Here is a 13,218-nt window from a genome sequence, read left to right as displayed (position 1 = left end):
CAGGCCACAGAAACTGTTGGGACTTCATGAGCCAAAAGCCGTAATAGGGAAGCATCCAGCCAACTCTCCGAGGGGAGGGAGGCTGGCTGGTTCCCCTCTGCACATCAAAACCCCCTGGTGTAATTTTAGCCAGGGGATCATGTGAGGCAGCTGAGCCCTCCTTCCCCAAAAGCCCTCTCCGAGTGCCCCTTCCCGGTTCCCGCACAGGATGTCTGCCTCACTCACCGCCTTGCTCACCCGGCCGCTTGGAGCATAAGTCGCAGATTTTCCATTGTTGGCTAGACTCCCCCCCTCCCCATACATCCCCAACCAACTCACCATAAAAACAAACGGGGACGCTGAGATTCTTCCTATTCTGAGTGGCTGCACCCAGGAGCGCCTCTCTTGAACCAGAGCTGGCCTTTGACTCTAACTTCTGCCGAGGAAAGAGGGATTTTGGGACAGGTAAGCTGAGCAGAGCAGGGATCCCTGGTGTGGGGGTTTTATCCAGGGTGGGGAGTGGGCAAACTTCTTGCAACCCTTCCAAGGCAAGACAGACCCTCCTCAAGGGAGCTGGGAAGAGGGATCCAGTGCTCTCTCTCTCTCTCAGCCTGATGGGAATCCTCGCTGGATCCTCAAGTCCGTTTGGGACATGGGTTCAAGCACAAAATCACCCACTTTCTCCCCCCCCCCCAAGCCAGCCTCTGCCTTCTGTGTGGCCAGTCTCAAGTCGGGCTGGCAAACTTGCAGTATTTTAATAGATCGGAAAAACAGGCATAAATCAAAAGTTCAAAAGGCTCTTAAGATTGCATCTTTTGTGTGATGTCCCTGAATGATAGTTTTTGCAATTCTTAATTTATCTCTGATTGCATCTAGAGGCCTTCCTGTTTTCATCCTTTTAGGAGGGGGGGAGAAAACTTTCACGTGACACTGGAAAACAATTTTTCACCCTTGAAGGAAGGGTGAGGCGGGAGGAGCTGTTTAATGTTCAAGTCAGAAAGCAAGCCTTCTCGTCCTCTGTCTGTACAAGAGATAAATTAGGAGGAAAAGGTTTCATTTTGGCTTCTAATTTGGGGTTTTAAGTTTCTCTTCGGCTGCCTGGGCAGACGGAGCGAGGTCTGTTTTGCTGAAAACGGGGAAGCATCTCCCTAACAAGAACCAACTGTGGGTCTCCTTTTGGAAGAAAGGATGGGGGGGGGGGCAGAGAAAAGATTGTGGGCGTAAGATTTTAGATGGGAACTTTGGAAGGATTTAGGAAAGCTGACGTAACTGAAAAGGTTTCCACTAAATCACCTTGGGCCAAGGTGGTCTCTTACTTTTTTCCAAGGTTTTTTTTTTTCCTCTTCAGCTGGTAAAGGGTTAGGCTAGCTAGGCTAAAAAAAGGGAATGGCCTCAAATCAAGCAGGAAAGCCTGCGTCCTATTCTTGATGCTCTAATCTTGGCTGGAGTCCACGTGAGTTAAACGGTTCTGTGGTTTGTTTAGATTTCACGGGTGGCTCACACCCCACAGAATCATAGAATCCTAGGGCTGGAAGGGACTTTAGGGCTTGTCCAATAAACCATCTTTGGCACAATCTCTGAACTTTTCCATGGTGTGTCCTGTTTGATCCTCCCAGAATGCGCTCACTCGTCCTTCTGTTAGCCACAGTGCTGCCCGTGGCAAACGTGGCGGATATGGAGTCTTCTCTAGACAAAATGCTGGACTCTCAGTGGGAGCTTTGGAAGAAAATTCACCGGAAGGATTATAATGCCAAGGTAAGGACCCAGAAGCTGCCAGCTCTCAGCTGGGTACGAAGTCTGATGGCACCAAATTCAGCCCTGCCGTGCCAGCCTCACCAACCGCTTCTTTGTGCCACCTAAAAGAGCCAGCTGATGGCAGCCTTCAGAGCTGAGCTAAACAGCCCAGTAGGCAAACTTAGATTTATAATCCAAGCCTAATTTTTATAATTCAAGTTCCCTTTTAGACTAAAGGCTGTAATGGAGCAGTGTAGCTGCACTGCTGGCCAAAGATCCAGGTAAAACTTCAGTGTCCTCTTGGGGGATCCCTTGTGAGCAGGAAACCTGATTTATAGACCTGTCAGGTGAAGGAAAACAGAAGCCTTCTGCAAACTCTTACCCAGTTCTTCCTCTGGTGGTGCCATAGATCAAATTTGTTCCCAGACTTGCATTTCTGCCTCTAAAAAGTGTTGCACAAACTCTTGTGTAAGCAAAAGAAAACGGGGGGGGGGGGTGTCCTTGTTTTTAGCAAGTGGGGCATAGAAATGCTCCCTGGGTAACTTTCAGGAATCCACCCGAAAAAGACCCATTTTGCCACGTGGATGTCAGTTGTGTCTTTGGGCCTGACTATTGCCTGGGCATCTTAACAGATGGAAGAAGTTTCCCGGAGGGTCATCTGGGAGAAAAACCTGAAATACATCAACACCCATAATTTGGAATTCTCCCTGGGAAGACACACTTTTGAGTTGGCCATGAACCGCTTGGGAGACATGGTAAGATGCAACAATTCCTCTGTTCAGCAATCAAAATGGGAAAATAATGTCCTTCGCTCCGTGATACGATGCTGTAGGATTAAAATTATGCCCTTGTGCCAGTTGAAAAAAAACAATGTTTGGCCTCTTCATTTGCCTTTCCTGTTTCTGTCTCAGGAAGTTGGGGGGAGCCTGGCACATCTCCCGAATCTTCCCACCCGAGAAAAGCATTAACAGAATAACAAACTTGAAAGGGACCTTGGAGATCTTCTAGTCCAGCCCCTAGTCCATTAAAGAGACAATGACAAATCTAGACTGTGGGTCTTCAGGACAGTTAAGACCCCTTTGCATCGTTTTAGGAATTCAGAGGTGGGTGGAATTGTCGCTGGGGATGATGGGATCTATGGAGGCTTAGGGAACAATTCTGAGAAGGTTGTTTTGTGGTCTCGTGAACGGGACCCCGACTTTATCAAAGGAGATCAGTGTCCCGTATTCTGCTTAGCCATTTTCCCTTTTCTTTCCCTTCTTCTTTTTCCCATCTGCAGACCAGCGAGGAGGTCGTTCAGAAGATGATGGGGCTTAAAGTCCCCCCGTCACGTACCCCAAATAATGAGACCCTTTACATTCCTGACTGGGAGAAGAGAGTTCCAGATTCTGTCGATTACCGGAAAAAGGGCTATGTAACCCCAGTCAAAAACCAGGTAAGGCCCCTCAGGCCCTTTTCAAGGGCAGCTGTTTGTTTGAGGGAGGTCCAGTGGCATCTCTGTCAAGGGATTCCCTTGTGTGTTTCATCCTTTTGGGCTGGACCATTACAGCTTCCTTCGTGGACCTTCGCTGTCTGCTCTCGCTAAAGTTTGCTTTCCGAGGAGTTAAAATCAGAATCAGATTCCCTTTTGGCAGCCAAGGATCCCCTGGTCCTCAGAGGCGATCAGGAATGATAGGAAGGAAAAGGATCCAATGGCAGACAGAACTGGAGCGTCAAATACGCTGAATAGAATTGAAGTTAAATAAAAATAAACACAGCTTAGACAAGGAGAGTGACAGTGAGACGGAGAGCCGATTCTGGCTTATTTAAAATAATTTATTCCCAGAGGCAGAAAGAATAAAAATTCACCAGCCTCTCAAAGGGATTCCCTGCTTTTTGCGCATCACTTTCTCAGATGCAGACCAATAATTCATGGCGCTCATGGGAAAAAAACATCCCTAAAACTGTCTCTCACACACCTGTGTAAAGAAGCTGCAGGCTTTATTGCCCCGTTTAGCAGCCGTCCTTCTTCCTTGGCAGGGCCAGTGTGGATCGTGCTGGGCGTTCAGCTCGGTGGGTGCTCTGGAGGGGCAGCTGAAGAAGAAGACGGGCAAAGTGCTCAACCTGAGCCCCCAAAACCTTGTCGACTGCGTCACCAGCAACAGCGGCTGTGATGGGGGCTACATGACCAACGCCTTTGAGTATGTGAAGGAGAACCGCGGAATCGACTCGGACGACTCTTATCCCTACATTGGCCAGGTAGGGTGGCCTTGCCTCCCGTCTCAACTAGCGTCCCTTTTGGCTCGTTGGCCTTCTGGAAAGGGGAGACCCCCCCAATAAAATACCCTAAATAATTTTGTGCAACCAAAATGGACCAGACACAGCGTCAGAACCCATTTTAACTCATTAAAATGCCGGTGGCACATTGGCCCGTTGGGGCAAATTGGAAGAACAGTGGGGCTGTTTTGATTTGAGACCTTCCACGGACCAACAGTCACCTCAATTAATTTAATTAAATGGTGGAGGAGGGAGGAATTGGACAGAATTGGGAGGGTGCTCGGTGAGAAGATGGTTTTGCAGATCTCCAGTGGCAGGAGACCCGAAGAGACGGAGTCAGCCTTGAAAGGATTTGTTTATAAAGGAAAGAAGAGCGGAAGTAGAAATCCATTGTTTCCTTCTCCGTAGGATGAAAATTGCATGTACAACCCCACGGGCAAGGCCGCCAAGTGCCGTGGTTTCAAAGAGATCCCAGAAGGAAACGAGCGGGCTCTGAAAAGGGCCGTGGCCCGGATCGGTCCCGTTTCAGTGGGCATCGATGCCAGCTTGTCTTCCTTCCAGTTCTACAGCCGAGGTGAGTCAGGAAAGATCTCCGTTGCCAAGAGTGGGCTGAGACGGGGAAGCCACCCGCCTGCCCACCTGGACCGCCAGAAGTCACCTCCCTTCTCTTGAATCAGCGGGGTGTCTTCCATAGATTGCATTGGGCTTAATTTGACCCCCAAAACCTTCCCCGTCCCTCTGTGGATTTTAATTCATTGCTGTTAGAGAGATGTACCTGTTCACTCTTCCTGAGATGTCAAGAGAAGCCTCATCTATCTCTATAATCTGGCTGTAAAAAGGAAGTTGGCTTCTCCAGTTGAAGACCCTTCTCTTTCTCATTTTCTCAGGGGTGTATTACGATGAAAACTGCAACCCCGGTAACATCAATCATGCCGTACTGGCAGTGGGTTATGGGACCCAAAAGGGTACCAAGCACTGGATCGTGAAAAATAGGTACGGCTTCATTTACCTCCCATTTTATGCCACAGATAGTCTTCTGGGGCACCAAATCCTGTGCTTTGTTGTGGGTAACCACGGACAAACCGTAATGCATCAGGCTGTACGTAAAAAAAATAAGTAATTAACCTGCCTCAAATTAAGAAAGAAAAACGTACTGGTCAGAAATAAAAACTTCATAATCCAGATGTCACTTATCACCATGAAGCCGGACAACCAAACGGAGAAGCTGGTGAAGAATTCTGATCTTTTTTCTCTCTCTCTCTTTCTGTCCACAGTTGGGGGGAAGAGTGGGGTGACAAAGGCTACGTCCTTATGGCCAGGAATATGGACAACGCTTGTGGAATTGCAAATTTAGCCAGTTTCCCAAAGATGTGAGCGTCGGTGGCCAAACCTGATGGCAGGTCCCCGTCCTTCGTTGGCCGACGGCTGGATTCCCGAGCCAACAAAAGCGAAGGACCCCTTTGGCTTCATAAGCAGCGTTGAGAGTGTATTAAAAAGATTTAATCTTCCAGTTTTTTAAAATAAATTGTTGCTGCATTTTTTTCTTCTTGGCAAAAGAGGCGTAACTTTCAAATAGAAAAACCCAGAGGCCAAACCTTGGTCCTGAAGTATTTTCTTGGCTTCCGAAATAAGAACTGCAAAAAAAAAAAAAGTAAAAATAGTCATCGTTTTTGTAAGTCCCACAGAGTCGCTGAGAGTGAGGGGGTGGCCTAGATTTTTTCTAAATAAATAAAATGGAGAGGCAGATGTGAAAGAGACCTTTAAGTGTATTGCTGCCTCTTTTAATCAAGAATTTGAGGAGGGACTAGTCCAGGGGTAGGCAACCATGGCTCTTTTATGACTTGTGGACTTCAACTTCCCAGAATTCCCCAGCCAGCATGGCTGGCTGGGGAATTCTGGGAGTTGAAGTCCACAAGTCTTGATGTCATCAAGGCTGGACAGCCCTGCCTTAAGCTGAGGTTGTGTTCTTTCACTTCCTCACTATTTCTCATAAATTTACTGCTGCGAATTGTGTTGACTTGTGCAGATACCAAGCCTCTTGCTGGAACTGGATTAGGGGCTGAAAGAATTGGGGTGTCGGATGCCATTGATTTCTAGATCCCTACTAGAGGTTGGGGCTATCTGCAAAGAGAACCAGTTTTGGGGGTCACACTCCTATTAGCAAGGACAGAGAAAGCCTATTTCCCAGACAGGCTTTAGACATTGTGACAGGGACAAAGGAAAATGGGGGCCTAAGAAACGAGGGAACGGGTTTTACACGCCCACGTCCAATTGTGCAAAGCAGGAAGCTTTTCTCTGAATATGTGCATTGTTCTTGCAAGCATCCAAATGAGGAAACAGATAAAAAGAATTCCTCCCCCCCCCCCCAGGAAAAATGAAAAACTACCCAGGTGCAAAGCAAGAAGATTTATGTGTGACGATTCACTAAAATAAGATATTTTTGATTGCGCGTGGCTTTCTTTTCCCCAAATGCATCTGCTCCCAGGAGGATCTTCGTAAATGGTGCCTTTGCCCATCCTGACCAGCTGTTGTCTGGAGGAAAGCGAGGTCCCCCTTGGTTGGGGTTTTGCAGCTGGAGGGAGGGTCCGCTTGCAAATTCTGTTCCTTTTTTCTCTTCCTTTTGGTAGTTACCAGCTGCATCTCTTTGAGTAAAGAGAAGTTTGTGCATTTTCACTCACAACCCCTTGTGCAGAAAGGCCTCAGGTAAATTGTGACCTGGGGGGGATCTTCTTGCCTGAGCTAGCCATGAGTTTCTTTAGCCCAAGAATGTGCCGAAAGTTTTAGCTTTGTAGCTCCTGTTTCGGTTGTGCGGAAAGCAAGATGTGCTTGACAAAACATTCTCTTGAGCTCACAACAGCAGTTGGCTTCAAGCCTCTTACTCTGCGCTGTCACATCCCAGCAACTAAGGCTCAACTGCATATGGACTCATGTTGTGCACGAACTCTTCAGGGCAGTTGACCAATAAATCATGATTGGTTAGGTTCACCCCCACACCCAGAAGTAAGCTGTGACTTACACAGGATCCGAGTCCAGAAAGTAATCAAAGAATATCTAAAATAATAGACTTGGAAGGGACCTTGGAGGTCTTCTAGTCCAACCCCTGCTCAAGCAGGATACCCTATACCATTTCCAGATAAATAGTTGCCAGTCTTTTCTTTAAAACCTCCATGTTGGAGCACCCACAAGCTAGAAGTGATCAATTGTTCTTAACTGCCAGGAAATTCCTCCTTAGTTTCAGGTTGCTTCTCTCCTTGGTTAGTTTCCATCCCTGGCTTCTTGTCCTGCCTTCTGGGGCTTTGGAGAATAGCCTGACCCCCGATTCTTCTTTGTGGCACTCCTCAAATATTGGAAGGCTGCTATCCTGTCATCCCTACTCCTTCTTTTCATTAAATTAGACACACCCAACTCCTGCAACTGTTCTTCATATATTTTAACCTCCAGTCCCCTAGCTTTAGGGCTAGCTGGATGGGCCTATTCTAAGATGAAGCCCACCCATCTTACCAAGGTCACATTCCTCACACAATGAGGAGACCCAGAGATGGGAAGAATGTGTGTGTAAATGTTCGCCCATGAGCAGCCAGGCTTTTCAACATGAAATCAACCCCTCTGGTCTTTCTATTCAGATCATTTTGGGTTTGAGTGAAAGTGAAAATCACCGCCCGTTTCCTTGTGGGGCAGGCTCATGTGACAAGGGTAATAAATTGATTGTCTCTCGTTGGCACCAGCACTTGGCGGTTGCTTCCGTGATGAGCGGCGGTGTTCAGCTACGGAGTTAGCAAACAGTTGGCAGAAAAGAGAAAATTATTCTCTGAGGGGGGTCAGAGATTGGATGACTACGATTTAGAAAAGTCAGCCAGCTGAAAGATGTTCAGGTAGGAAACAGTCCATGTTCTTCTTTGCAATATCTTCTTTGAGCCAGGTGAGAAAGTTGTTTTTTTCCATCAAAGGAGATTTGCAAGAATGTTAACTTTTACGTTTGAATCTCTGGATAATACTGGATATCTTTTCATCGGCTTCATATCTAACAAGGGGGGTAAACAAGTAATTTGCTACCAAACCTGGATTCTGACAGGAACTTCCAGCCAAGACACTTTCGCTGATTAATTTCTTTCATGGTGAACAATTTTTCCTGTTGTTATTGAGTCTTGTTTTGAGAGTTATATGTTTTTGCAAAAATTAAGTATGAGCCGGGTCTTAATTCGCAAAGATGCATTAGGCTTAAGAAACTGGAGATACAAAGGAGATCTGTCTCCTTGATTCTTTGCATATTTTCCAAGCAATTTCCTAATTCAAAGTCGATATTCTCCAATTTCACACCAGACTTGACAGAAATGTGGTGGATAAGAAACTTTTTCACATCATTAAAATATTTATTTGGGATGCAGCCTCTCCATCTCCCAGTGAGTGGTCAACTTATTGCTTGCTTTACTTTTGGAAGCTGCCTAGAGTCGCCCTGAGTGAGTTGGGAGGCCATATAAATTTTCTGACCAAACAAATGAAATAGTGCTTTATCTTCCTTGCATTGTGAGCAAACTCAGTGCTTTCTTTGTAAGAAGTAAAGCAAGCTTCCTTTGTTAAAGTATATTCAGGAGTAGATTTATCAGAGTGGTGTTGGGAAATTGCATGATGTCTCCACTAATTTGACCAAAATGGACATTAGGTCTTGTGGCTTCAAGATTGTACAAACATCTGACTGAACACCATTGTTGCATTGTGCAAAGAATGTTCTTAGGAGCATAAATATTCAGTACTTCAACTATATAAATGGGCTTTTCCTTCTTGACTTGCTAGTCATTGGCAAACAGAGTTAAACAATCATTCCCCTGGTGTGCCCTGACTTGAAGAAATGCAGGGTGATCACAGACTGTGATGGAGCATTGTTACGATTCATATAAGTCATGGACACCAGGGGTGGTTGCAAGTCAATCTTCTCTCAAGCTTATGTTGTCATTCCAAATTTGAGTGGTTCCTACATCTCAACAGGATGGAGATACATGTTTGGCTATTGGCCTTTTGTGTTATCGTCACATCTGAACTACAGTGGCGTAGGAACCCCAAGCTGAACAAGTGCTGGGAAGTATGGAGGAAAAAATATGGCAAAGACTATCAAAATCAGGTAAGAAAGCTCAGCGGTAGCTCCTGCAGATAAAAATAAGAAGCACACAATTCTTTTTATAAGCAAGATCTTCTTGTTGGCTAATTGTGAGTTCTGCTTTAATTCTTAGAATCAGGAAGAGCAGCGCCGAATGACTTGGGAAAAGAACGCACAATTTATCGCACTACACAATCTCGAATATTCACTTGGCATGCATTCTTACGAACTTGGCATGAATAACCTAGGAGATATGGTTAGTGATGTTGATTTATTTAATGGATATTTAAGTGGGCTTGGTAACTACACGTATTAGATGCCGGGAAGGACTAAATGATACTAAATGTGAATTGTGAGGATTAAAGAGTATAGCGGCTTGAATTTTTTTAGGGAGGATAAAAAATAAATATATTCAGGTGTATTTTGTGGTGATGGAAACTTCTGCAATCAGGTTGGACTAGAATACCAATTCTATTGCTCTTCTGTTATTCTGTTATTCCTTCTTCTGGCTAAATTAATGCATGCATTTCTGATCTTTCTACAGACCAGTGAGGAAGTGTCGTTGCTCCTGACCGGCTTAAAAATCCCATCCTGGTGGAACCGAAATTCCACGTCGCACCCATCCATCGTAGGCTCTCGCCTCCCTGACTCCGTAGACTGGAGGGCCAAAGGATTTGTCACGAGCGTTAAAGACCAGGTGAGAAGGACTTTTAAACATCCATTGGTCTGTTCAGGACATTTTTGTGCAACTGATTTGGACCATCTCTATCTTTCAGTATTCGTGTGGCGCTTGCTGGGCTTTTAGTGCTGTTGGTGCCCTGGAAACTCAATTAAAACTCAAGACTGGGAAACTGGTGTCGCTTAGCCCACAGAATCTCGTTGATTGCTCCAGCTTCTATGGGAACCATGGCTGTAACGGAGGTTATATGCCTGCTGCTTTTCAGTATATCATAGATAATAAAGGCATCAACTCCGAGGCCTCCTATCCATATAAGGCCAAGGTTTGTATGGTTATCGTTGCAGAGACTGCTTGCAAACTTGTTCTAAACAGGGGTGTGTAAACTTGCATGCATGGCTGGCTGGGGAATTCTGGGAGTTGAAGTCCATGGATCTTAAAGTTACCAAGTTTGGACAATCCTGGTCTAAACTCGGTCTCTCTTTGGTCTCCTTTCATGGTGGTTTGCAAAACATGGGGAATGTCGTAATTAAAGCTGGTGCCTTTAATCATTTCCCTGACTTCCTCAACAGAGGTTTCAATCCTACGCAGAGCAGCATAAATAAGCCCTTGCTACTTGTTCCAAACTTAATTTATAGGATTGTGCCATAAGTTCCATTTGGGCTTCTGTGTAATCATCCAACTTTAAGGGGGAAAAAAAAAATCCCGCGGAATAATTCAGAATGTGTGGCTGCTCCATCTTAAAAGAGATATTTCTTGTTTCGCTCACATCAAATGGAGCATTATCAAGAGGGCACCTGCACTTTTTGAAGCAAAGAAAGAGGTGACTATGTCGTAGAATCAAATTATAAACGAATGAATTAGCCATCAATTACAAGCAGTGGTATTTTAACAGGTTTTCTCAATCCTTATCACCACTATAAAAATTGCACGCTTTATCCCTCATCATGCTTTTGCTGACCAAACTGAGGTGGAGAAATGCTTATCGTGATTCCAGACCCATTTATTTTACCTTAATTAAAATCTTGTTTTTTGCAAGACACCCAATGCAACACGCATTTATGTTTTACAGTCACCGAGGTTGGGCTGAGTCCCAGACATAAATTTTAGCACCTCCCAACGACAATTATTTAAGAAATAAGCCAGAGGGGAAAGCACTGCGATTGAGTGGGGCACAAATCTGTGGATTTACTCCGAAGGAAAACCAGTTTGAACTTTTTCCTGCTTCCTGCAGGATGGGCTCTGCCGCTATAATCCCGCTGCACGAGCTGCTACCTGCTCTAAATATATCTTGCTTCCATCTGGAAATGAGACTTATCTACAGGATGCTGTAGCCAGAATTGGACCGGTGTCAGTGGCCATCGATGCAAATCAGCCAACGTTCTTTCTGTATAAGCAGGGTGAGTTCACACACACACACGGAGAGCCCCAGAAGGAAACGTGTCCGCATTTATGTTGATCTGTTAAATGAACAAGATTCAGTTTTGTGAGTTTGGGATCCTGGGTTCCCAATAAACATTTAGAAGTGATTCCAATTTTTTTTTCCAAACAGGAGTTTATAATGATGCCAGATGTACGAGTCAGCATTTGAATCATGGTGTTGTCGTGGTTGGATATGGAAAGGAGAATGGCATGGATTACTGGCTTGTGAAGAACAGGTATGCCAGCCCTTGGGCAGTTTCAGAGGCTAAACCAGAATTAAGGACTGGGCATAGTTGTTTTAAGATGCCTTGGTCTTAAATATAAATGCAGCATTCTTTCCTGCAAACAAGCATCATAACTAGGAAGAATTAATTTAGGGACAGTTGAAGATTTAGTAGCTTCTGTCTGCTTGTAAGGGTGCCAGAGGGAGATTTTGCACAATGTCTGATCTGCTTTTGTGCCAGGAAAAATAGATTGTAAATGGATTGAAGTGGTGGATATTTTTTGCAAATCTTTTGATTTAAAAGCCATATTAAGGACTTCTCAAGCAGAAAAGCAGAGACCCAAATTATTTTCGACACACCCTTGCTCTGCAGACTGTAGTCAAACATTGCATTATATCAAAATCCTCCTCCTCCTCCTCCTCCTCCCCCCTTAGTATGGTATGAGGATGCAGCTTGCAAGAGGCCACCACTCTTTTATAGATTGCACTGGCATCTTGACTATTTTTGCCCCTTGTCAATCAAAGCATCTAACTGTCCAAAGATGCCAGACAAATCCTGTATAATTTGAGGAATATCAGTGGCATTCCCAACCCAGAACACTGCATCCTCATTTGGACACCTCACTTAAGAAAGCTCATTTCTAAAGCATATACTCATTATTTTCCTCTTCTTATTCCAACAGTTGGGGAATCTATTTTGGCCAAGAAGGCTATATTAAAATTGCAAGAAATCAAGGGAATCGCTGCGGCATCGCCAGCTACTGCTCCTATCCACTAATTTAGATGGCGTCTTCAGTTTGCAATTTCTTCACTTGAGGAGCCCTATTAGGCAGCTAATCTTAGTATATATATATATATATATGTAGGTCTTTGGTTGTTCGGGTTTTCTCCCGCGTAAAATTGGAAGACACTTCCAATTTTACGCGGGAGAAAACCCAAACAACCAAAGACCTACATACAAACACCCGCGAAAACCTCAGAAAACATATATATATATATATATGTTGCATTTGGGAAGAGCGATTGATTGCCAAAACCCAGATCTTCCATTCGGCTCCACCTGGTAGATCTGAGACAAGCAGCCCATATGAGGGTTTATCTGGGTTTAGTTCAGAATTTGCTAACGATCTCAGGGGCACCGCCAGGCTTAATCAGTTAATCAGGTAATGTCTGCCAATCTGCTTTGAACAACCAAAGAGCACTGGGTAATTGTCAGGGATTTCCATTCAGGCCACCTGAAAACGTCCAGAATCTGCATTCAAGAATGTAAAGCAAAGTCTTCTTCAAGGTTCAGCCATTTGCGAGACGGTTTCTCATCTGGAAAGAGTCAAATGCATACAAGTTGAACTTTGGATTCATTTAACGTGAGGAAGAAAAGAACATTTTCACTGCTGGGAGCCATTACATGGAATGCAACATTAGAAACATGGAATCCTAGGGCTGGAAGGGACCTTGGGAGGTCATTTAGTCTAACCCTCTGCCCAAGACAGAAGACCTTACTATACCACCCCAGACAAATGGCCGCCCAATCTTCTTTTGAAAATCTCCAGCGATGGAGATTTGGTTCTTCTTTCAGCGTATGCTGGATCCTTCCTGAACCTGGTTGAAATTTAATTCGAAAGCCCAGATTTAACCTTGGCCCTGTATTAAAGATTATTAAAGGCAATGCACGTTCAAGAAAATGTGGCTTGGTGTGATGTGAAAACCCGGTTGCTGTGCTTTGTTGATTATAAAGAAATGAACAATCTTTATAAATAATACATAATTTTAAACATATACAAGCATGATATCGTAGGCACGTGATGTCATCCCACATGATGTCATTGGGCAGGGCTC

General features: G+C 44.8%; 2 protein-coding genes across 4 annotated transcripts; both read left to right on the top strand.

Annotated features, from left to right (window-relative positions):
* Nucleotides 1-240: 240 nt before the first annotated feature.
* On the top strand, nt 241-5,525 carry CTSK (cathepsin K). Of its 2 annotated transcripts, none has more exons than XM_039363506.1 (8): nt 241-444; nt 1,596-1,734; nt 2,346-2,468; nt 2,993-3,148; nt 3,733-3,951; nt 4,378-4,543; nt 4,857-4,962; nt 5,244-5,525. In XM_039363506.1, the coding sequence occupies exons 2-8, from the start codon at nt 1,597-1,599 to the stop codon at nt 5,341-5,343; spliced, it is 1,008 nt and encodes a 335-aa protein (XP_039219440.1). In that variant the 5' UTR covers nt 241-444; nt 1,596; the 3' UTR covers nt 5,344-5,525. The 2 variants fall into 2 exon arrangements, with proteins under 2 accessions (XP_039219440.1, XP_039219441.1); XM_039363507.1 differs by lacking the exon at nt 241-444 and adding an exon at nt 921-1,029.
* A 2,159-nt stretch (nt 5,526-7,684) lies between these two features.
* On the top strand, nt 7,685-13,064 carry CTSS (cathepsin S). Of its 2 annotated transcripts, none has more exons than XM_039363232.1 (8): nt 7,685-7,841; nt 8,953-9,085; nt 9,195-9,317; nt 9,606-9,758; nt 9,838-10,062; nt 10,972-11,137; nt 11,290-11,395; nt 12,613-13,064. In XM_039363232.1, the coding sequence occupies exons 1-8, from the start codon at nt 7,834-7,836 to the stop codon at nt 12,650-12,652; spliced, it is 954 nt and encodes a 317-aa protein (XP_039219166.1). In that variant the 5' UTR covers nt 7,685-7,833; the 3' UTR covers nt 12,653-13,064. The 2 variants fall into 2 exon arrangements, with proteins under 2 accessions (XP_039219166.1, XP_039219165.1); XM_039363231.1 differs by having other exon boundaries at nt 12,066-13,064.
* Nucleotides 13,065-13,218: the final 154 nt, after the last annotated feature.

Source organism: Crotalus tigris, unplaced genomic scaffold, assembly GCF_016545835.1.
Source record: "Crotalus tigris isolate CLP2741 ecotype Arizona unplaced genomic scaffold, ASM1654583v1 scf7180000019553.37968852642:3898890, whole genome shotgun sequence".
NCBI lineage: Eukaryota > Metazoa > Chordata > Lepidosauria > Squamata > Viperidae > Crotalus > Crotalus tigris.
This window is presented reverse-complemented; position numbering and strand designations above follow the sequence as displayed.

Coding starts and splice junctions, on each gene's coding strand:
- CTSK (XM_039363506.1), top strand. CDS start 1,597: ATGCGCTCACTCGTCCTTCTGTTAGCCACAGTGCTGCCCGTGGCAAAC. Junction 2,469..2,992: donor TGAACCGCTTGGGAGACATG/GTAAGATGCAAC, acceptor TCCCATCTGCAG/ACCAGCGAGGAGGTCGTTCA. Junction 3,149..3,732: donor TAACCCCAGTCAAAAACCAG/GTAAGGCCCCTC, acceptor CTTCCTTGGCAG/GGCCAGTGTGGATCGTGCTG.
- CTSS (XM_039363231.1), top strand. Junction 9,318..9,605: donor TGAATAACCTAGGAGATATG/GTTAGTGATGTT, acceptor ATCTTTCTACAG/ACCAGTGAGGAAGTGTCGTT. Junction 9,759..9,837: donor TCACGAGCGTTAAAGACCAG/GTGAGAAGGACT, acceptor TCTATCTTTCAG/TATTCGTGTGGCGCTTGCTG.